Genomic DNA, 22,701 nt, shown 5'->3' with positions numbered 1-22,701 from the left:
ATCCATGTACTTAACCTGTTGCATACACTAACCCACAAAGTTCTCCATGCCCCAGAAATATTTTAGTTTAAATAATCTTTGCGATTATACAAACATTTATCTTCTGGCAGAAGATGAAGTTCTAAACTTGATCTGATGCTTTATCTTGAGCTAAAGATTAGGGTAATAATGAGGAGACCATCCAACCTAAACATCTTAGATCTCATTGATAAACCATCAGTTATTAAAATCAAATGCAAACATAAAAATAGCTACTTTGCAATTGTAAACACTATCTTATTTTAAGTAGTTTTTAACTTGCAATATTTCTGAAATTGTATGTTTTTGTAATATGCAACAAAAATTGATAGGTTATTGTTTTTTAAACTGATGATTGCGTTTACATTTTGTCCATGACAGAAACAAGTGCCGTCACAAATGTAGTTTGAAATCTATATTTGTAAAAGTTGAAATTCAGTGCATTAGTTTGAAAAATTAGTTTTAATAAACTCAAACTGGAACTAATGGTTTAAAAAATGTATTTGCTTTGAAACAATTTGTCTGTTTTAGTTCTGTAATTCAATTTTAGTTTTAAAAAAATGCAGCTACTTTTTAGACAACCGGTTCCTTTAGCCAGAGAGTAATCAGACACACATTCACTGATTTAGATTTGCGTAAGGTTCATGTTTTTTACCCCCTTTTGAGCTGCAGAAGTGGAGCATACATGAGAATGCTGGAACTCATTCATTTAAAATGCCAATAGATAAGACGGCTCATGTAAGAAATGGCCTAACTATGTGCTATCTGTTGCTTTTTGCTAAGGTCTCTCAGGCACAAAAAGCTGCATTTTTAAACTGAATTTAAATGATAGAACTGAAAGAGAAAACTGCAGCTTCTAACAAAATACATTATTCAAAGTGATTTCTTTATTAAACCATTAAATTCAGTAAAGCTGATTTTCAAAACAGTTTATTTACATTTGAAATAAACACAGATTCAGTCTGAGCAATTCAGTTTCTGATGGGACACGTCAGAGATGTGAATAATTTGAAATCTTTTAAATTTTCCTCATAATAAAACATTGATAATTATGGAGATAATCCTAAAAATGCATACAGACAGAAACTTTCAGGGCAAAAAAGGTGTGGTTGTCATAAAGTAGCACAGAAGGAATTGAAGAATTTATGCTTTGCCAGATCCTCTGTGCTCATATTGTCTCACATCTTTCTGTCGGACTCTCATATCTTGAAGGAACAGTGGTGCATTGTTTGTTTGAACACCACTGGGGTGATGATTTGGCTGGATCTACATCTAAGCCTACAAATACTACTATTGTAGACATGAGCCGCATGTCTAGTCTATAAACGTTAACTACATTACAAAAACAAATCAAAACCTGTCAATCTGACTGCTTTTATGAGGCAACATACACTTTCACATCACTACAATGGAGCTTAGGGATCAGTTATAGCTTTCTAAATAAAAAAAGTGTGTGGAAGCTAAAAAAAAGAGGCTATTTTTACATTTGTGCAGTTTACAGACGTATTTGCAAACCATCTTGACTTTAACTGCCCATCTGTATCCCTGAAAACCAAGTACTTCTCCTTAGCCTTGTAATAAACCTTCATTGGCCTAAGCACCCGTAATTCAGACTACATTTGCATGGCTGTAGTCTATCAACTAAAGTTTCATTTTAAAAAGTGCCCTATCCTTCTTTAGTGATGCATTCATCTTTTCTACAATATTCTAATATATGTCACCAAGGTTACCTCTCCAAGATGGCCTTTGGGTGCTCTTTGCGACACCATTGCAGATGCTCCAGTTGCTGCAATATAAAAGGAGATAATATAGAAGATGACTTTAAGTCATCCTGAGGGATTCGGGTACAAAACAGACCAAACTCCAGCGGTACAGAATAAAAAATGGGGTAAAAGGAGCAGCACACACCTCTGCAACAGACAGATTTGATCTAATTCCGTTGAACAATTAGGACTTGGAATCCTATGCCCTTTTCATCCTTCGGATCACCTATGGGGTTTGCTCCATGCTCCATCGTGCTGTATTTTCTAATTGGCCTAAAGGGAAAAGTAAAGTTGTGCATAAAACTAAATGAAAGTGAAGTGAGGAGTCTGAGAGAGATGGTGTGGGAAGGAGACCGGCTGTTCTGTTTTCTCCAGCAGTCCAAACTAGAGACATGTGGCTCCCCAGACAAGCTGTCCAGAGTGGGAGAGCTCGCTGGACTCATTACAGGCAGGGCCAAGACGGGATAGCTTGACAGAACACCGTTGGATCATACGGAGAGTTGGAACGGTCGGAGCAGAATTGTTTTTAGCAGCAGCGTATGTGAGTGTGTGTGTGTGAGCGCACGGCCATGTTTGTCAGCCGCGGCGCGCACACCCGGACAACTGTCCGTCCCCTCTCTCCGTCTGTGCCACCCCTGGCTGCCCCCTCCCCCGCCGCCCCCTGTAGACACGCAGAAGCACACACACACACACACACTCAGCATCTCGGCCTGGCCATAAGGATCGCTTAAATGTTTTCAGTTGTACTGGACAGCTGAGGGATGAAGTGGCCAACCACAGGCTTCCATTGGTTGGACGACTCATCCAGAAACTGACTCATAGAGATGACTGGACGTTGACCAGCAAGCCAGCAGTCGCAGCCAGTTTATAATAGTTTTATCAGTTCAACTTTTTCCTCATCCGTTTTGACAGTCCATCCATCTTTCTGTGATCCAGTTGGAGTTAAGGAAAGTTTCCAGATGATAACTTCAGTCAGCTTTAGGGTTTACTGTTATTCCCTCCACATCTGATGTTTCTCACTATTCTTACTCCCCATATCTGTCACTGGTTTGTCATCACCAGTACAGATATTTGTTTTGGCTAACTTACCGCTGCCTTATTAGAATATTTTCTTTTCCCTCTTGCCTTATGCCTCTCTCCACCCCTCCCATCCAACCCCTCTCACAGCCCTCTGTTTATAAGTAGCAAGTGATCCAGAGAATATGCTTTGTTTTTGAAAGAACAGGAGAAGGAAATGGGCGAGCAGGAGAGAGTGGGTGGATTTGTGAAAAACAGAGAGAAGAGAGGAGAGGTGTGATTCTGTAGCCTTAGTGATACACTGGCACCGACCAGTGTGTGTTTTTTTTTTCTTTTTTTGGTGTCCCTCTGTCCCTGTGTGGCAGTTCATTGCAGTCACCGCCGCACCGTCGTGCTCACACACACCAACACGTGTGTCTTCACCAGCACCCAGAGGTACTGGCGGGTCCCAGGCTCGCATGCTTCCTTCAGCGGAGCAGGTGTTTTCTTGCGATGTGTTAACGAGCGCGGCCTGCTGTCATTTCTGCTTTAAATGGATGTCACAAATAGAACCCAGATACACGTACATTCTGACTGTTCTCTTCCTGAGAATTAACTCAGATAAGGTGATCGGAAAGTCACACTGGAGCATGCATGAGTGCACTTTAGGTTTCTTACTGAACTCTGTGTATTGCCACTGATTGTCAAGAAAGATCACTGCTTTAATAAAAGAGCGTGTAAAGACTTGTGTATAAATTAATCACTGTTTGAATAAAGCTGTTCCATGAGAGCCAAGCGTTAACTCTGGAGGAGCTGTAGAGATTCTCAACGCTGGTAAGATAATCTGTCACTCTACAGAAAGGTTTGAGAGTGGCAAAAAGAAAGCAATTGTTGAGCAGAAACCATGGGATGTTCTGTTTTCTATCTGCCAGGACCAATAAAGGGAACATGGCAAACATTTCAACTTCCTAGCCTGCATATAAAATGCTTCGTGGATGACAGAAAGCTAACACGGGTAGTGGTGATGCATGGGACTGCCGCCATGTAGCAGGGAATCTATTTGGAGTTGATCTGATGATAGATTGAGCAAAATACAGAGCAAGTCAGACACCCTGAGAGAGACTACATGGACCTAAGGACGGGGCAAAGGTTCTGCTCTCAGTAGAGCAACGACCAACTTGAATATTCTAAAAATATATACATAAATGTGTGGATTTAATGTGACTAATTGTAATGTTTAAAAAGGGTAGCCTCCATACCTCTGTGTTTTACTGTGTTGGACGACTGCTGGTTCTAAGGAATCGATGCAGTTGAACCCAGAGGTTCCCAGAGAGTGTTATCTACCACCATGGCGTGGCGTTTGACACTCATGTAATCCTCTTGTGGGTCGGCTAAAGGGCCCCGCTCCCACTTCATTGCCAGCCCTGGTTGGATTACACTTTGTTTGGCAGATGCACAGCAGATGTTCGTTTTTTTCCCCCTCCTGTTGACGTCTAAGAAGAATAATTCCTCATGTGTAATCTCATTTGGTCTCATGTCACGTCAGCTCATCCCCTGCCGTCGCTGCTGACCAGTGGTTTGTGTGTATCTGTGTGGGAGTGTGACTATGTGGTGGAAGGGTCATCACCTCAACACCTGCCCATGTATCAGCCAGATGATGTTTCTGGCATGGATACTTTGAGCGATGCGCTGGTAAACATGTTTTTTTTTTTGCCATCTTTTACATGATAATCCGATGTGAATCTGGCAGGCGTTGTGGGAGTCATAGTGATGCTGTGTGTATAAAAAGTACAGTGTGTAAATATGTGTGTTATATCCTCAAAGCAGATGACAGCTGAGCGGCTCTTAACTGTCCAGGGAATAAAATCAGTGTTTAAACCATCAACATCATTATTTATGTTGTTAATCCCACTTTCCATACATTAGACTGATTAGGAGTTCTAACCCCTGAGAACACTCGTGCCTCCAGTGTCATTTTCCCTCTCTATCTGTCCTCCACTGTGTTATTAAACTAAGCTAAGGTTTCCTTTCCTCTTTCTTCGTTTGTGTGTCTCTCCAGGTGAATACATAAAGAACTGGCGCCCACGTTACTTCCTGCTCAAGACAGACGGCTCCTTCATCGGCTACAAAGAGAAACCTCAGGATGCAGACCTCCCTTACCCACTAAATAACTTTTCAGTAGCAAGTATGTTACACTGACACAAATCTGTTGCAAAAAGTCTCTATAAATTACTGTCTTATGTAAAAGCTAAAAGAGCATAGATGCACCTATAGGAGTTATATGCAGATATTTGATCTATAGTTTTTTTTTTTTTATGTTAAAATTTGTTTGTGTTTTTTTTTCATTCCTTTCTGCCCTTGGTTGTAATTATTTATTTCTATTTAACCACTCCAACCAAATATGGGAGCTAATCTCATTAAACACTTTTTAAACAAGTTTGTTTATTTATAGGTTTATTTAAAAGGGGTAATGGTTAATTAAAGCTTTCTTTTAGATCCTTTGCATCAGATTTAATTAAGCTAGTTTACATCTGTTGTCTTTACTAAATGCCATAACAACAGTTTAAAAAGCTTTAATTATACACCTCTGCTTTTTAAGTTGTCGGCACACAGATGTTAACATTCCCAGGTTATTAATTAATTAGTTTGGTGTCTGTAAAAGCCTAAACCTTCCTAATGGATCTAAGACCATACACTGTATTTTAAAGGAGTTTACCACTGCACCAATGTAGTGTTTAATGTAGTTTTCTGGTCCATTTATTTATGTTTTTTTTACTCTGCCTGTCATTTCCATTACAGAGGTTCATATTTTTTATTAACTTTAAATCACATAATAGGAGTTAATGATCTTTTTCTAAACAACCTTCCAGGGCTTATTCTTTTATGGACTAAATCCACCAAAAATATTCGAAATAAATGATTAAAGGAAGCATTGACTGCTTTCAGTATCTCCACAGAGTTCGAGTGAGGCTCTTATTAGATAACCTGGCAGTAGGCAGATTGATATGTGTAGAACTGAGTTGAATTCTACGTTATCAATGGCTGCCGTTCAGTCTGTCCGTGAAAAGGAGAGACGTTTATTACAATGACGTACCCGCCTTCCATAATACGCTTTCAGCCAATCGTAGCAGCGAATCGCGATGTTTGACTCGCTGGCTGTTACGAGACGGACGTGCTAGCGGGAGTCTTTCAAGATGGATTTATTGTGAGACTGAAATCTCAGATCTCGCGACAATCCAGCTTGCAGCTCAAGGTTACTTATTAGAGCCTTTCTAAAAACAAGAACCATTGAGATTCCCAGAAACAGATTAAAGTAATCAAGCTGCCCAAGATTGTTGATTATTAATTTTACATTGTAGGTTGTGAGTAAAACAGTACATCTTTATTTAATAGCACATTTTACTTAAAAATCACTGTGGTTCCCAAAAATAGGATAAAACACACAAGAAAACAAATTAAACTTAAAATAATGATTTTTTTTTCTTAAGCAGAAATAAAAAACAATGAAAAAATAAGCTTCCCTAGAGAAGATAAGATACACTCATAAAATAATTCAAAGAAAATTTAACACCGTTAGAAGAAAAGGTAAAGGAGCAAAACTGAAAATGTTTGTTGTAAATGTAAAATATCCCTAGAAGAATTAAATGTAGCATGTTTGCATAAAGTGCAGCTTCCGCTGAAAGAACCTATAAAATGAGCTGCTGGTTTATCCGAGTGCCTGCCTGCAGGGAACCTTCACAGTTTTCGGAAAGAAACTCTTTGTAAGTCTATTCGTGTAGGATTTAACATTCCTGCATGATTTTCCTGTGAAAAGTGAGATGCATCAACGTGTCCCACGTTTCTGGACTCCTGCAGCAGAGCCCAGATCAGGTAGAATGCGTCCTAGACCTCCCGTCCTTTCCTCACCACCCGTGCTTTGTCCATCTCCTGTGCCATGCAGCTCCTGTCCCACGCTGTCACACTGAGGCACAGTAAGGTTTCAATCTTGGTCCTATAGTCATTTGTTTGGCTTTCTTCTCCAGGTGAGAGATGTACTCAGTTAAAGAGGGGATGTGAAGCCCAGGAACTTTATGATATCCACCAACTCCCCCTGTGTGCAGAGAGGAGCGTGTTTAGTCCAATATCCATTATGGCCTCCTTGATCTTACTTCTTACTTTATAGCATAGGTCTTCAACAGGGGGTCCACGGAGGTTCTGCATCGGGGTCGCAATAGTTTTGGTTGATTAGACTTTTTTTTTTTTTTTGGTTCTTGCATTTTTTTCCCTTATTTGAATTTTTTTTACATCCCCTTTACCTTGATTTCACCCCCTGTAGTAAACAGATAAATGGAGGAATCAGAATCAGAAATACTGTAATAATCCAAGGGTGAAATAGCTTTCGTTACATGACTCCGTCTGTAATAGAGTGACTATCGGACCAGATGATTTAACACAATTTCACATATATAATTAGGGGATCCCCGCTGCATCTCACCATCAGTTTGGGGGCCCTTGGCCTGGAAAACATTGAAGACACCTGCTTTATAGGATAAACTTATTCCTGTAGTACTGCTGTCAGATTGTGGAAATCTCCTCTGCTTTGGGTCTGATAAATTAAAAGATGCAAACCATAAAAATCTTTCTTTAATATTATTTGAACATGATCATAAGGAATGAAAGTGTCTTCGGTTGCCTTTAAATGTGTCAAGATAACAGAGACAAAAGAAATTTCTTCCACAGCTGAGGCACAAAACTCTACAAATAGAGATTCTTTCAAGTTTTAGATTTGGTCTTTGGGTTGAGACACATAATTTCCTCCATCACACCTGTTGTTGAAGTCTTTGTTCCTGTAGAAGGATTTGTTTTCTGTTGAAGTGGTTTAAATTTGTGACTGAACTGTGTAGAGTTTATAATAATCTTATGGAAAGCCAAAATCTCTATAAAATTCAGCTAATCACCCCTATGTGCTTCTACAATTTGGCATAATCTTTACTCCCCAGACAGACTGGACAGTTGAAAATGAAACTGGCCAATCAGGAGCGACTCTTGTCAAGTTTAAAGTCACCTGGAAAATAAACGCTCAACTACTGGTTTCACTTCCTAGCTAACTTCCTTTCTCTTTCAGCATAATTAAACGTATGTAAAGAGTAAATTTAGATTAGAAACAAAGTACAGACAAGCCCAAAATTATTCACACCCCTGCCAGATTAAGATTCAGAATTATTTTATTTAACCAAATTATTTATATTTTGCTCAAAAGATAATATAAGCATACAAAAGTAATATCAACTTCAAATATTTATGTTTATATAGGCTAGTTTGTCTGAAGTCAGCAGGTAGGAAATTAATAAAATCTTAAATATCAGTAGAAAAATGCTGTTTTTACATCTGCTGACCAGCCCTTTATTATTGTTTTTTTTTTTTTTAACCATACACTTAGTGTCAGTATAGATGTTCTGTGGGTGTTTTCTTTAAAACATGTATTATTTTGATGAAAAAGTTTTAGCTAGGACCTTTAAGTCTTAAATAAAATTTATAATGAATATAATAATAAAAGGCAATACACCTAATAATAATCTACAGTTGCAGAAATTTAATTGCACAACCACATTACAAAGCTACAGCGCCAAAACAGAAAATATGATGAATTGTAGACTACAAGCTGATACCTTGGAGAAAGTGAGAGGAAAAATAGCTGAAATGAAGGACACAGAGGAGGAAAGGAAAGAGGAGGCCTGAGAAGGGAGGACAAGTATGGAGAATGAGGGATAGGGGATGATCAGTGGGAAGGAGAAGAGCAAATCTGGAGACTTGAGATGGTGGGATGCTTGGAGGGACTGGAGGGTGAGGCCTTTAATGGATGAGGGAAGGAGGAGTACTGAATAAACGGGGAGGAGGAGGTGAACACCGGGTTGGAGATGGAATGGGAAAAAAAAAGAAAGAAAAAAAGTTTGCGAGGAGGACAAGCCAGGCCATACATCCGGCCCCGGCTGCTTGGCACAGCACCGGCTCTGCCACATCTGTTGCCCAAAGCTGGGAAGCCAGGTGGCGTGTGTGTGTGTTCTCTGTGTGTGTTTGTTTACTTGTGTGTGGATGTGATGTGTTTATGCGTGTGTGTGAGTGAACAACAGAAGTGGTCAGATGGAACAGAGAGGGTACAGGCCTGTTCCCTGCAGAGGGACACATACATACAAGCTTGACACACACTAACGCTCTCACACACACCCGCTAAACTGCTACACAGACCTCACCATCACCTGCTGTGGCAAACAACTCCATTCCAGCTAGCATTCAAAGTTCATTTTTACACCCAGTTGTCTGTGTGTGGAAGCGTGTGTCCACGTGAGGACATCAGGGTTTGCTTTGGCGCTGACAATAGCATGACTGGCAGCACAGCAGGCCCTGTTCACGAGTCAGGTAGCAACCGTTTTGTTTGACTTTACATTGAAGCACTGCGGAGTGGATGACCTGGATAGGTCTGCCATTTATCGTCCTGTCTATATTTAGTCTTGCATGCAGAGCTGTGTCACACTTCAACAAAGGGCTCCTTCATGGTTTGAATATGTCAGACATTTATTTGATCAAATTTACAGGTCAGGATAAATATGGAGAGGTAAAAATAAGGATTGGTTTGTAGCTCTAGACTTCATTTTCTATCCCTTTGTCTAAAAGCTCACTCCTTCCTTACCTCATTTTCCTCTCTTTTTTATGCTCTGTTTTCCATGTCTTTTTTGCCCTCCTTCGTGCCTTGTCTTATTTCCTTCGGTCTCCTTGTTTGACCATTGTGCCCCCCCTTTGTTTCCTATCTTCTGCTCTGTCCTTCCTACTTTCCTGTCTCTTACATGCCTTCCTTCTTTTTGCTCCATAACATGTTTTTCTGTGTCCTTCCTTTTCTATCTCCTTCTTTTAAGGCTTTTATTCTTTTTCCCTTCATGTCTTCCTTGTATCCCTCTGTCCTTCTTTTTACCCTTCTCCTTAACATTCTTGTTCTTTTTTCCTTCCTTATGACCTTTCCTGCATTTTGTCCCTTGATTCCTTTCTGTAGTGCCTCCTTCATTCATTCCCTACTTCTTTTCTTTGTATTCTTCCTTTGTTTTCTCATCCTGCTCTTTCTTCACCTAAATTTATTTTGTCCATGCTTCCTTAGTTTCTTCCATCTGCCCCAGTGTCCTTCCTTCTTTCCTTTTCCTTTTTGCCTTTCTCCGTCTTTCAATCTGTCCTTCCTTTCTAACTTATTTCCTATCTTTTCTTCTTCCCCACCGTTCTTACATCTTGTGCAGGTATCATTTGTAAAGCCTGCCCTCTGTAGGAATATTTTTAAAACACAGAATGTTGAACATAAACATTATTTAAATGAACAGAATAAACCAACTTTAAAATCTCAGTCTAGAAATATTAATAGAGACAAATGTGGTTAAACCCTGTTAAGCTGTAAAAGATTAGATTGATAGAGAGGCAGGAGACATAAAGGAGTCAAAGGGGCAGGAGTCAAAAGGAGACTAAAGAGGAGGTAAAACAAGGAGAGAAAATGATGGCTGGTCCATGTAGAACAAGCAGGGCAGATGAGAGGACAGAAGATGGATCCTAATGCTGTTTTACACCACTTCATGTCCTTCATAAGCCGAGACTGCTGAGGGGACAATGGAGATGCATTCCTTCCCACAGCGAGCTCACAGCCCCATCTGGCTCTGTATGCCTATGTTTCTGTGTTTGTGTACTGTATTATGCCTCTGTGTAATAACGGCCTACTGGGCTGCCTGTTTTTCATAGAAATGCGTCTCATCAGAGAGCCGCCAGATGCGTGTGCGATGCAGCACATAAGATACTTTGGCACAAGAAAGCAGCTTTTTTTAAGTTATCGGCTTTCAAAATGGTTTTCTATTTTTATACCAACAAATTAAAACACGAACTGTGTTCTCCTCCTGACAACTTGTTGTTTCAGTGGAAGATTTTCCAGCGATAAAAAGGCTGCAGCCAAGATTAAATCACTTTGAAAGTTTTCTGTGGCTCCTTCACAGTAGGAAAAAAGTAGGACCACCAGCACCGACTGACAGTAGATGGAGGCCTGCTCCAGAAAGCTGGAACAGAAGCATCAATACTGTCTGGTCTGGATAGATTTCCTCCACATCATCCCACAGCATTGATGTGGAGGAAATCTACTTTTAAGGGTAGGCTTTAAACCTTCTTTTTTGGTAAAGCTTATAGTAAGAGTGGTTCAGGTTATCCTGAGCTATCTCTATAGTTATGTTGATATAGGCTTAGACTGCTGGAGGACATAGGGACCCATTTTTCATCTTTTTTTCATTCTATCTCTATTCTCCCACTCTGCAGTATTTGTTTGCCTTTTCTCATAGCTTCATCTTGTCTATTCCCGTTTGGCTGTAACACCATCCTAAGGAGAAATATCAGCTGTGCTGCTGCCATCAACTCCTCTGTTTATAAATGTTGGCCTTTTTCTCAGTGTAGTCCTGTTTCTCTGGCTGTGACTAACTGTACGTACTCTATTCGTCCTCTGACATGAGGGCTTGCTCAGAGCTTATTTGCCTGGCTGTTTGTTTCCTGTATGGGGCCACCTGTGATTCTGGTTGACAGCTGACTTTTGGATCTCTGCTTCCTTCTGTATCTCTGCTTCTATCTCCTTGAACCCCAGTCGGCCTCGGCAGATGGCCGCTCACACTGAGTCTGGCCCTGCTGGAGGTTTCTACCTGTTAAAAGGGATTTTTCCTCTCCACTGTCGCTACAAGCATGCTTAGTGTGAGGGATTGCCTTCAATTCAATAAGTCGATGTAATCCATCAATTTGACTGTATGATCTGGTTGAATTGTAAACTGCCTTGAGATGACATGTGTTGTGAATTAGAAATAAACTAAATTGAATTGTTCATATTGACATTGCTGTTAAGAATAGATTTACCTTTTTTTCTGGTATTTAAGCAATACAAATAACAGCATTACTGCATAATTATAAATAAAATGAAAAGCATTTTATTTTCAAATACTACTTTAAAAACTAGCATCTGCTTAATATTTCAACAGCGGTATGGAACCTGACTTTTTTTTTTACCATAATTGTTTTAAGAATAATTCAATCTCAGATTGATTCAAAACAATCTAAGCTAAGTTTTCAAGTTTTATTTTATACTTATTTTCACTTTGATTTATTTAGGTCTGTACTTTGACTAGGATCATCTAATGCTAATTTCAAAGGCTCCATTGTAGCTCAAGTTGTGTTTAGAGTGTTGTTTTGCAACAAGTGGAAGTCTCATAGACTTGCAGCCTATTGTGTAACCTTTTGACACAATTTTACAGTATTTATATCAATTTTTTCAGTTTGATCAACTTTCTTTCCCAGAAAAGTATTTGCTAGAACATGAAGCAACCACCGAAATGTTTGACAGTAAAGATTGTGTGTATATGGTGTCTGTAAATACCCAAAAAGTTAGATTTTGATTTAATCTGACCAGAGCACTCACTCTCTGATGTCTTGTATTGCAAATTGTAATGGTATATCCAGTGACTTTTCTTCAGAAATGGATTTTGTGTTACCTTGTATGCATATAGGACCTCTCTGTACAAAGGTATAAAGATTTTTGCACCTGGGGGTGTAGGCAAATTGTTTGTACCATTCATTTAATGAAATAGAAACAAAAACACAATGATTATGACAAAATTAAAAGCAAATAAAAATTCCAGGCCTTATTAATGAGTTTATTTTATAGGACCATTCTGTTGAAGCATGGTTTAAAATTAGCGTCTGAGTTTAATTTGTTCATTTTCATAGAAATGTTATTCTTACTGTTGTCCGCATGTTTGTATCTGCAGCTCCTTCCAGGTTGCTGCAGGCCTCATGGCTGTTTCAATTAATGAGGTTTGGGTGGGCAGTCATGTTGGAGTAGATTGTTAGTTGTGTCATTCTGTTTGGAGGGTTGAATAAATGATGCTGTGGGATTTCTCTAAGACTTTTTCTGTCTGCTGTTTCCCTTGATCTTTACGATGCCTTTTGTTCATTGCTCTTCTCTAACAGACCTTTTGACTTATACATGAAGACCCAACAAAACATTTCATGCGAAACATTGCAAGTCTCTGTGTATGCATTTTCTTTATTTTGCTTTTTATGTGCAGAATCGTTACTCCTAACATCTTGTTTCCCTATTGCAATTTCAGAATGCCAGCTGATGAAGACAGAGAGGCCAAAGCCAAACACCTTCATCATACGCTGCCTTCAGTGGACCACTGTCATCGAGAGGACCTTCCATGTGGACTCTCCTGATGAGCGGTTGGTTCCCTTAGAGATTCAAACCTGAAATACCTGATGTGTCCATTCTCAGCATCGTATTTGATCATTGCTTCTCGAAAGTGTCAGGGTCCTTAACTGACAAATATTTAAACCTTTTTGATATTTGTAAACAGCTTCCCACATTATCGCATCATTTAACGTGCTTCTTTATGTTTAATTTGAACGGACTGATGTTTCTAAATTGTGCATACATATTTTAATCAGATGACTAATTGGACAACCAATAGATTAACACAATACAGGAAGTTTTAAACTGCCTGTATTATTAAGAGTGTCTCAGGGCTGAGGGTTGTTCACTTTCCTGAAACGCACCTGTCCAGGACATGTTTAAAAGTGAAGGCAGTTTTAAAAAGTTAAGCAGTTTTAGTTCAGAGGATTGTGATACAGTAAAAAAAAAAAAAAAAAGTAAATACGCTGCAATGGAAATTGAATTTAAGAATTTAAAATGTCAAAACGCCAACTTTTAAGCGTGAATTGCTTTGAATAAACCAAATAATGAATATTATGTGCATATATTCAGTTAAAGCATTAATAGGAGCAGAGGTATGTATATGAAGGGCTTTACTGTAGAGAGTTTGTGCTTTGTTGGTGTCTGTGAGGGAGACGGAGTGGAGAGGAGACCTTTCAAGTGGTGTTGGCATAAATTCTCCAGCTGCTCAGTTCCTTTCTGAGGAGCTGAGGTGTTTATCTCTAGAAAATGAACAGCTTTGCCCAGAAGACCACAGATGCTTCTGTGCATGCTTTGAGGTTGTGTGTATGTATATAGATGTCTGTGTGTGTTGCATCTGTCTGTCCAACTTTCTCCTTGTTATATGTTGCTTTTGTTGAAGTTTTGCCTCTGCATCATCAAATGGAGCATTCAGTTACCATAAATCATATAACTTCCTATTAATTAGTTCATGTATCTCTGGCAGAGAATGCAGCTCCAGATGTGTTTGTATTTTTCATTCAGTGTTTGCACATATTCAGCACCACTGAAGCAGTAAAACTCAAAGCTTTTTGAAAAGAAGAAAGAAGTGTGTGTATATAACACAACTGGGTGGGTGTGTGTTACTGTATGGGCTGCTACTGTACCAATGCTGGCAGGCCTCCAGCTACTACAGCCCCAGCCGTGTGGGGAGAAGGTGGCACGTGTTGGCGTGATGCCCGACTGTAGGCAGGCCCATTATCTCTCATTAGCAAAAGGGGGAAAAATGAGAAAAAGAGGCTCATTATACAAAAAAAACACTTTAACCGAGAAAGGAGCATTTATCTGCTGCCTGACCTTGAGAGAGTTCCCATTGCTTTTCACATCGCCCCGTGCACAAGCACACACGGATACATCACTCCTGCCATAAATTAATGCTGGAGTGGGGCTCCAGTTTTGCCCTTGTTTTGAAGTGCGTAGGATATTCTCAGAAAGGAATATCGATCTTAAAGCCATACCGCTGTGTTTAGGTTCAGATGAAGGATCCTATAGAACCCCTTAAAGAAACATAGGTGCATGACAACACAAAGGGAAGCAGAGGTGATCCTTTATAAGCTGAACCTTTAAGCGATATCTATCATTCATTTATTTCAAATTATGTTCCTGCAAAGCTAAATTAAACATGTGAACATCAGGCTAATGATGTATGAACAGAAAGCCTTAGATCTGCATAGACACCAGGGTTCTTCCTACAGTATGAAGAAAGAGTCGGCACAATATTTACACACTAATTTTCAACCAAAGTTTGCAGCTTGATCTGACTGCTTTTTTATTCCAATGATAATTAATATGATACATATATATAGCACTTTATTTGATCTCTATTTTAGATCTTTAACGCATAAAGATTTCAGCTAAATATAAATTTAAAATCTATTATTTCCCTAGCTTTTAAGGCAGAAAACATATTTAACTTCCAATCCTAGGTTTCTGTGCTCTCATTTTCTCCTCTCCTCTGAGGAGTATCAGAGCAAAGAGCTGCCCTGTGTATGATCCATGATATTCATCACTGTTAAAAAGCCTTAATGTGTCTACACATCCTGTTGCACGGCTGGCCTTCTGTTGCAGAATCACATCCACACACGCCCAGACAGTCAAACTCATTCACTTCCTCCCAACAGATGTTGAACAGCACTGCTAATGGAAAGTCAATGGGGAGGAACCATGTTAGCAAACAACAATGCATTGTTCCCTCTGATGGATTGGGTCGGGTATGAGCACACCCGCCCGCTCACTGACATGCATTAGTTCTGCTCTTTGATCAGTGCTCATCTGGTTCGTTCTGTAGCTGACCGTGTTTCCTCTCTGTTCAACAGATAGGTGTTAATTTTATTAGAAACACTTTAGCAAAATGAAAGACCCGATTTGCTGAAAGCACCAGCCACCCCATCCCAAATCTCAGAATGGGGATGATTTTTTTTTTATGTTTGACCTGTCTTAACTTTCGGCTTATATTTTTAAACCACGAAAATAAGTGTTTCAAAAATGAATTGTCTTCTTTATCATCAGAGATGAGTGGACTGAGGCCATCCAGATGGTGGCAGACAAGCTGCAGAGACAAGAGGAGGAGAGGATCCAGTGCAGCCCCACGTCCAACATTGACAACATGGTTGAGGAGGAAATGGACATCTCCACTACACACCACAAACGCAAGGTAAACACACAGAGACATACAGTTATGAAAAGTTATGACTGTACTCCTCTCTAAAAGGCTGACTTTGTGATATCACTGAGAACCTTTTCTAGTCAGTTGGTATTTGAGTGAATATTTGTGATAAGAATAAATAAAATTGCTTTTTGTGTCTTTTAAGCACAAAAGCATTTATAGCTTTGCTTTTATCAATTAAAAGAATCAGTGAATGTGGTGAAATGCGACTTTCAGAAAATGGCCTTCTTTACCCAAATTAGGTTAATAGATCATTAAATTCCACCCTTATTTTTTTAAAAGGTCAATATCATCGGCCCATTTAAGCTGTTTTGCAACTGAATTTTTTCTTTTTCTAGATGCTTTAGGCACCTCCTCTCTGTATGCAAAGGGTAAAAAAAGGCTCTTCTCAAAGAAAGTAAAGTTGATAAATAGATGTATGGGGTGCATCACTGTCAATTATAAATTTGGAGATAGTTGAAAGCTATGAGGAAGCAGCTCACTTTGTCTGTCTACCATTGCTGATTATATGAGAGATCACAACACTAAAGCTTTTATATTATTGTCTTTGCTGTTTCCATCAAACTTTACATGTGAACTCTTGAGCAAAGGTGGTATTTTTTTAAAGATTAAGTTGATGATCAAAATCCTTAGGATGGCGTCTGTTATTTGCGGATGATGTGGTTCTATTGGCTTCATCAGGGCTTGATCTACAGCTTTCTCTGAAGTGGTTTGCAGCCAAGTGTGAAGCCGCTGGGATGAGGATCATTGAATCAAAATCTAAGATGGTATTGAGCCGTAAAAGGGTAGAGTGCCTTCTCCGGGTTGGGGAGGATGTACTGCCCCTAGTGGAGGAGTTTAAGTATCCTGGGGTCTTGTTCACAAATGAGGGGAAGATGAAGCGGGAGATCGACAGGCGGATTGGTGCGGGTGTCTGCTGTGAAGTGGACGATGTACCGGTTTGTTGTGGTGAAGAAAGAGCTGAGCCAAAAGGCAAAGCTCTAGATTTACCGGTCACTCAAGTTCCTACCCTCATCTATGGTCATTAGCTTTGGGTCATGACCGAAAGAATGAGATTCCGCATACAAGTGCCCAAAATGGGTTTTCTACATAGTGTGCCTGGGCTCTCCCTAAGAGACTCAGAGCAGAGCTGCTGCTCCTCCACATCGAGAGGAGCCAGTTGACGTTGCTCGGGCATCTGGTTAGGATGCCTCCTGGACGTCTCCCTGGTGAGGTTTTCCGGGCATATCCCACCGGGTTGGCCCAAGCGGAGACCCAAGACACGCTGAAGGGACCATGTTTCTCTCCAAGATCCCCTTCATTACATAATAATGTCAGCAAAATATGTCTGAAATCAGAAGGAGAATGTTTCATAATCATATTATATACAGGAACGCCATAAATCACTTTTTATTTTCTAGTAATCAATCTAAAAATATTTTGACCTTATTTAGTTCTGGGTTAACTTTTTGCACCATTTGAATAAGTTAAATGCCCCGACTTTTAGCCTACAGCGTCTCACTGTAACAGATGATCCCATGTTTCCCAACAACAGACAATGAGTGACTTTGACTACCTGAAGCTGCTCGGAAAGGGAACCTTTGGTAAAGTCATCCTTGTCCGGGAAAAGGCCAGTGGGAAATATTATGCCATGAAAATCCTCAAAAAAGAAGTCATCATAGCCAAGGTTAGTCTGTTCTACCTTTGCTACGGCCGCAGTCAGCATTTTTTGTTTTAAATGCATTTGTACAAGTGGTATTCTTATGTATTTCTAGAGGTTGCATTGAATAGAAATGTTTTTATTCTTTGCTGTTTATATAGGATGAAGTTGCTCACACACTCACAGAGAGCAGAGTACTGAAAAACACCCGGCACCCTTTTCTCACTGTAAGTACTTGATATGTATGTTAGAGTAAATCCTAGTCTCCTTTAGTAGATTTCAGCTAATTTAGATTCTTAACCCTTTAACGCCTATTGATGCAAATATGCACCAAACCGTTTACAAACAGCCAATATAGTGTCAAAATTCGCCCACTGCCAGTTTTGACCATTTGGGTCTCAGGAAACTTTTGAAGACGTGTTTCTAGCATGATTGGTCCATGATGGTGTTTATTGTTAAACTGTTCTATCAAATTTGCACTATATCTAAATTTCTATTTTTGTTTTTAATGAATAGAGGTTTAAGAATCTTAATTTGAAAACTTCTTAAAGGCAAATAAATATGTATCAAAATACCAAATTTTTGTTCATCTGTTTGTCTTATTGAAAACATAATTTCCTATTAATATGATTCTGTTTCTTGCCAATTTTTAAACTCAAAGTAAAGAATTGAACAGAGAACCACCTTTTGACCTCTTTCTATTTAAAGGATATAAAACTGTACCTGATGCAATGCTGGACTTTGCACTTCACATTTCTGTTCTTTTTGCCTTATGTTGTTTTACTTTTCTTCCTCTCTTTGTTCCCTTATTAAAAATTATTTATCTGTGTGAGAAATAGTTGCATGCCATTCATTCTGAATGAAGCGATCCGCGCCAAGTTACAAAAAGTCAGAGATGGACAACAAAGCTACAGAAAAGAGCACTTCGGCCGCACAGCAGTGAAAGCTTTAACTATGAACCTAGCTTCAGGTTTTAACATTTTCCACTCCTGCTTTTTCTATGACAGAGATTAGAAGCTAAACTAATAAAATGCTATAGCTTCTCATGAAACTGCAAAACTATACGTTAGCTGTAATACATTGAGTCATTCCATCATCTTATGCTTGCACTTCTCTCTCTTGCTGTCTTGCAGCCTGAATGAACCACAGACGCGTGGATATGTAGAAATACGTTTAACTTTTTAGATTGCTTCTGCCTTAATGTTTAACATCATAGGAATATTCTAAATGACTGTGTGAACATTAGAGGGAGTCATCAAAAACAGGAGTGGTGTGTTCAATGATCTGAGGAAGTTTGGACTTCGGAGTTTCCCACCAAATGGACATGGATTAGTGTTAAGAATCATCCAGTTTCTCCAGTATTTCTCATGTGTAAACATAGAGAGCCATTATTCCCCAACGTAGTTGACCTTCTGTGGAGAGAGCAGCGCCATAAGTTGAACTTCAATGACTGTAGTGGTTTGCTATGATCTAGACACGACGTTCACACATTAGCTGCTTCTTTCTCTCACGCCGTCTTTTTACATGCACAAGAATGCACATAGGCATGTTCACACTTAGTCCTATCAAGGGAGCAATTATAGTTCATATCTGCGTTCACCCCCGTCACACCTGCAACCACAGAGAGACAGCGACCAACTGTTCTTTTGCTCTGCAGCCTTTTCCCTCTAAAGAAATGCGTGCGCACACATCTAATCCACACACGCGCTCCTGCTCACATGGTAGTTTCTTTGAACGATCTCACAAAGGCATAAACAGTGGGGAGCTAAGTGTGATGATGTTTTGTTGTGCCTGCTGTCTTAGCTACAACAGGGACAGAGTTCCACTCGTGCTCACGACTGTCGTTTAGCTTCACTGTTTGCTTTATGGTGAGAGGAGTGTATGGGGACAAAGACAATAAAAACAGGCAAAATAAAAATCAAGATTTGTTGATGTGTGTTTCTCTTTAACAGGTAATATTTGTAGCTTTACAGAAACGCAGGGAAGGTCAGGAAGCAGCAGGATCTATTGTTTTGTCCAGGGTCCGTAAATACAATACATTGGTCCTGTTTACTAGAAGCAGCTGTTAGGGACAAACATCTTCAATTCGTTGATAATGTGTGTTTTTTGTTGCTGTTGTTTCAGTCGCTGAAGTACTCGTTCCAGACTAAAGACCGTCTCTGTTTCGTCATGGAGTACGTGAACGGAGGGGAGGTAGGTCTACTCCAAATACGTTTGTGGTTAGTTTATGTTGCTGCTTTGAACAGCCAGTTGAACCACAACTCCACCGCTGTAACTGTCAGCAATTAGAGCTCTACTCTTTCTGCAGCCAGCTGACTCTCTGTGACTCTGTCATAACACTGGCAGCAGCTACTTGGAGTATTTAACATGCTGTGAAATCCACAACCTGTAATTTATACATTTGCTAAAGGTGATTAATCAACAAACCCAGATAAATCGTTAAATTGGGAATGTAACAACCACTGGCCACCTTTATTTTGATGCAAGTAAGGAAAATAAGAATAAATTCAAGCCCCATTCCCACAGAATGCCACTCTGGGTCCCTGAGAAAACCCCACACTGCTCCCGAGGGCCGCACAGTGGCAGCCCACTGCTCCCCAAGGGAATTGGTTAAATGCAGAGAGTTCATTTCGTTGCTCTGTACTTATAACAGTGTAATGAAAATAAAAGCTGAAAAAAACATAACAAACACATTGAAAGAACAAGTTGGGACCCAATTAAAAGAACCCACTTGAGCTATTAGATTTTGTCAAATTACATTATTAAATGATTTAACCAATAAAGATGTAAATTGTGTGGCATTTGTATTCAGTCTCCTCTCAATACAAATACAGTCATATCATTCTGTACTGAAGTGCAATGAACAAGTATTTATTTATGGGTTTATTTTGACTTTTCTTTTGTTAAAAAATATTTTTGCATCACCTCTCAGAGGGTAGTCTTTCTTTGTTTTTGTTTTTTAAAGCAGCAGAGTCACATTAGAAGACTTTTTGAAATGTATACGGTACTCAAATGGCTACAAAGTTTTTTTTTAATACAGCGTACACCGTCTGGTGTGTTATTTATTTTTGTGTGTTATGGTGTTTTTTTTGCTCAGTTTATTGCTAAATAAAGCCATTATGTGTATATTTGTTAGCGCTAAAGAACTAATCGGATTAATCGACTAATCAAGTCAACTAATTTAGTAATCATTACATGATTTTGTGTTAACTGGAGTATAGAGATTCTAAAACATGTCTTTAGCTGACAGAGTAAGTCACTTAGAGCAAAAATTATACCAAGAAAAAGAATTCAAACATATTGCATTTAAAATTAAAAAAACTTTTTTGTCTGTCAATATGCTCTATCCAGAACTTCTTAAGAGGAAAAGTTTGTTTGACCTGGTTTAATTTTAATTACATTTTTAAGTTTTTTTTAAGGAACCTTTTGCTATCAGATTGTTAATTGATTAATCGATTTGCAAAATAATCGATAGTTGCAGCCCGAATATTTACAATAGAAATAAGGTTCCCACTGTTTCAACATGATGGGCCCCCTTATACATTAACTTGTGGCCTGGGAACCCTCCATTGCAAACCCACAGACAATATGTAAATAAAACCACCTTTTAGAGCATCTTTCTTACCTTATTCCATTAGTCAACTAACATCTTTTCAACACTGAATTATAATCCCACTGAATAACAGATTTTTCTACAAAGGGTTAATAATAAAAACAGAATGTCACCTCTCTCCCTGTGTGTAGTGGTGCGGCTGTGCTTAATGTCTGTCCAATCATGTTGTTTCACTGTAGATGCGTTTTGCTTTGAGCACCTTTTAAGTTAAAAGGCAGACGCACACATGTTGGTTGCATTTCAGCGCCCCATGAGCCAAGGTTGGATGTTTTTTTTTCATATATATAGTTTGACAGGAAGAGTCATTGTCCAGTTTTAAATCCCCTGAGTTTCACCTCAGTAGGTTCCATAACAGTGTATGTTGTATTTTTAGAATGATTAAAATATTTTCTAATGTTGATTGCAAGAAATAGATTTTTGTTTTCTTGTTTTTCCATCCATTTTTCTTTGGATGATTGAAAATTGGATAAAAAAGACACATACATCTGTTGGGGAACATTGTCAGGAATAAACAATAAAGGTTAAGCAAAAGAATGCATCGAGGACAGGCAGAATCCTACCATGAAACTTTATCTGCCAACCAACTGGCCCCACTCCCAACTTCCCATCTTCTTTCTCTCCTCACCTAAGGGGCAGATAGGTAGCCTGAATGACAGTCAAAGAGGAAATGAGTTTGGATTCCCTCACTTTTCCATTTCTCAAATTTTTAATCGGGCCGTTTTTGCAATCTTGGTTCATTCCCTTAGTGCAACTGTCACCTGCTCCCCTCCCAGTTAGTTATGCGGTTCAGCCAGTGCCAGGCTTGAGCAAACACACACAATGACGACACCACCACACACACACACACACACAGTGGAAATCTGTACCTAGGTGGACAAATCATGTTCACACATGCCACGCGAATGCATCCACTCACAAGCCATTACAAACCTGCCACAGTCACAGCTGCCAGTGCACTGATGAAGGCCCACCTGTCGTGTCTGCCCCCCCCCCATCCTAGCTCACACACTCACACATAAAACACACACCCACACTCACACTAGTGTATGAATAGCCTCTAGGGAAGGTGGCCTGTAAGTGTCCCTCCGGTGCCCATAGGCAGACCTCCCTGTACAATTAATAGGAGACTTTTAGCCTCTGGCATCATTGTAATCTATACATCTTGACTGCTTTAACTCATCAGGCCTGTGTCATTTTAAGGCAACGTGTGTAGCTTTATGTCAGCGTGACATTTTTCAGCATCAACCACACTGAGGAGAGATGAAGGGATTTGGTTGTTAGGGAATAATACAGCAGGTAAAATGAAAGGATTGAACATCTCGTCCTTAAAGGAGCCATGACCTGCTGCTTTACATGTACTACAAACAGTAGGATTTAATAAATAGCTGTGTCCATTGTCATCATCTGGCTTCCTTACAATCCTTACAAAATAGTTTTTTTTGTATTCTTCTTTAATAATTTTAACAAGAAAGCACCTTCCGACACTTTATATTATCCCCTTTATTCACTGGGTTACACATCAGAATTTAACTTTTGTGCATTCATGTTGATGGAGCATTAGCAACATTAGGGGTTTGGCATGGTTGGCTCTCTTACACAATTTATACAAACAGCAACACCTACTGACTGCTAGTGCCTACAGGTGAGATTGTTGGAATTGCTCCTATTGGGGACATAGAGATGAGCAGTGATAGCAAATGGGGCTACTGTACTGACCATAATAAAATTTTGTGGAGAGCCGAACTCCGGTGAATTTTTCTGGTT

At 39.4% G+C, this 22,701-nt stretch overlaps 1 protein-coding gene across 5 annotated transcripts in view; it reads left to right on the top strand.

Moving 5' to 3' along the window:
* LOC107099926 (RAC-gamma serine/threonine-protein kinase) overlaps positions 1-22,701 on the top strand; it is a 76,897-nt gene that overhangs the window by 36,530 nt on the left and 17,666 nt on the right. For 4 of the 5 annotated variants that reach the window (XM_015398239.1, XM_015398240.1, XM_015398243.1 and 1 more), the window contains exons 3-8: positions 4,837-4,962; positions 12,920-13,031; positions 15,529-15,673; positions 17,220-17,351; positions 17,486-17,551; positions 19,449-19,517. In XM_015398239.1, coding sequence (XP_015253725.1) covers positions 4,837-4,962; positions 12,920-13,031; positions 15,529-15,673; positions 17,220-17,351; positions 17,486-17,551; positions 19,449-19,517 — 650 coding nt within the window. Of the gene's footprint in view, positions 1-4,835; positions 4,963-12,919; positions 13,032-15,528; positions 15,674-17,219; positions 17,352-17,485; positions 17,552-19,448; positions 19,518-22,701 lie in introns of all 5 variants that reach the window. The other variant, XM_015398244.1, reaches the window with a different exon arrangement.

The sequence above is a fragment of the Cyprinodon variegatus genome, unplaced genomic scaffold (assembly GCF_000732505.1).
Source record: "Cyprinodon variegatus isolate N-32 unplaced genomic scaffold, C_variegatus-1.0 Scaffold919, whole genome shotgun sequence".
NCBI classification, from domain to species: domain Eukaryota; kingdom Metazoa; phylum Chordata; class Actinopteri; order Cyprinodontiformes; family Cyprinodontidae; genus Cyprinodon; species Cyprinodon variegatus.
The sequence above is the reverse complement of the archived record's forward strand: the minus strand, read 5'-3'. Positions and strand labels throughout refer to the sequence as shown.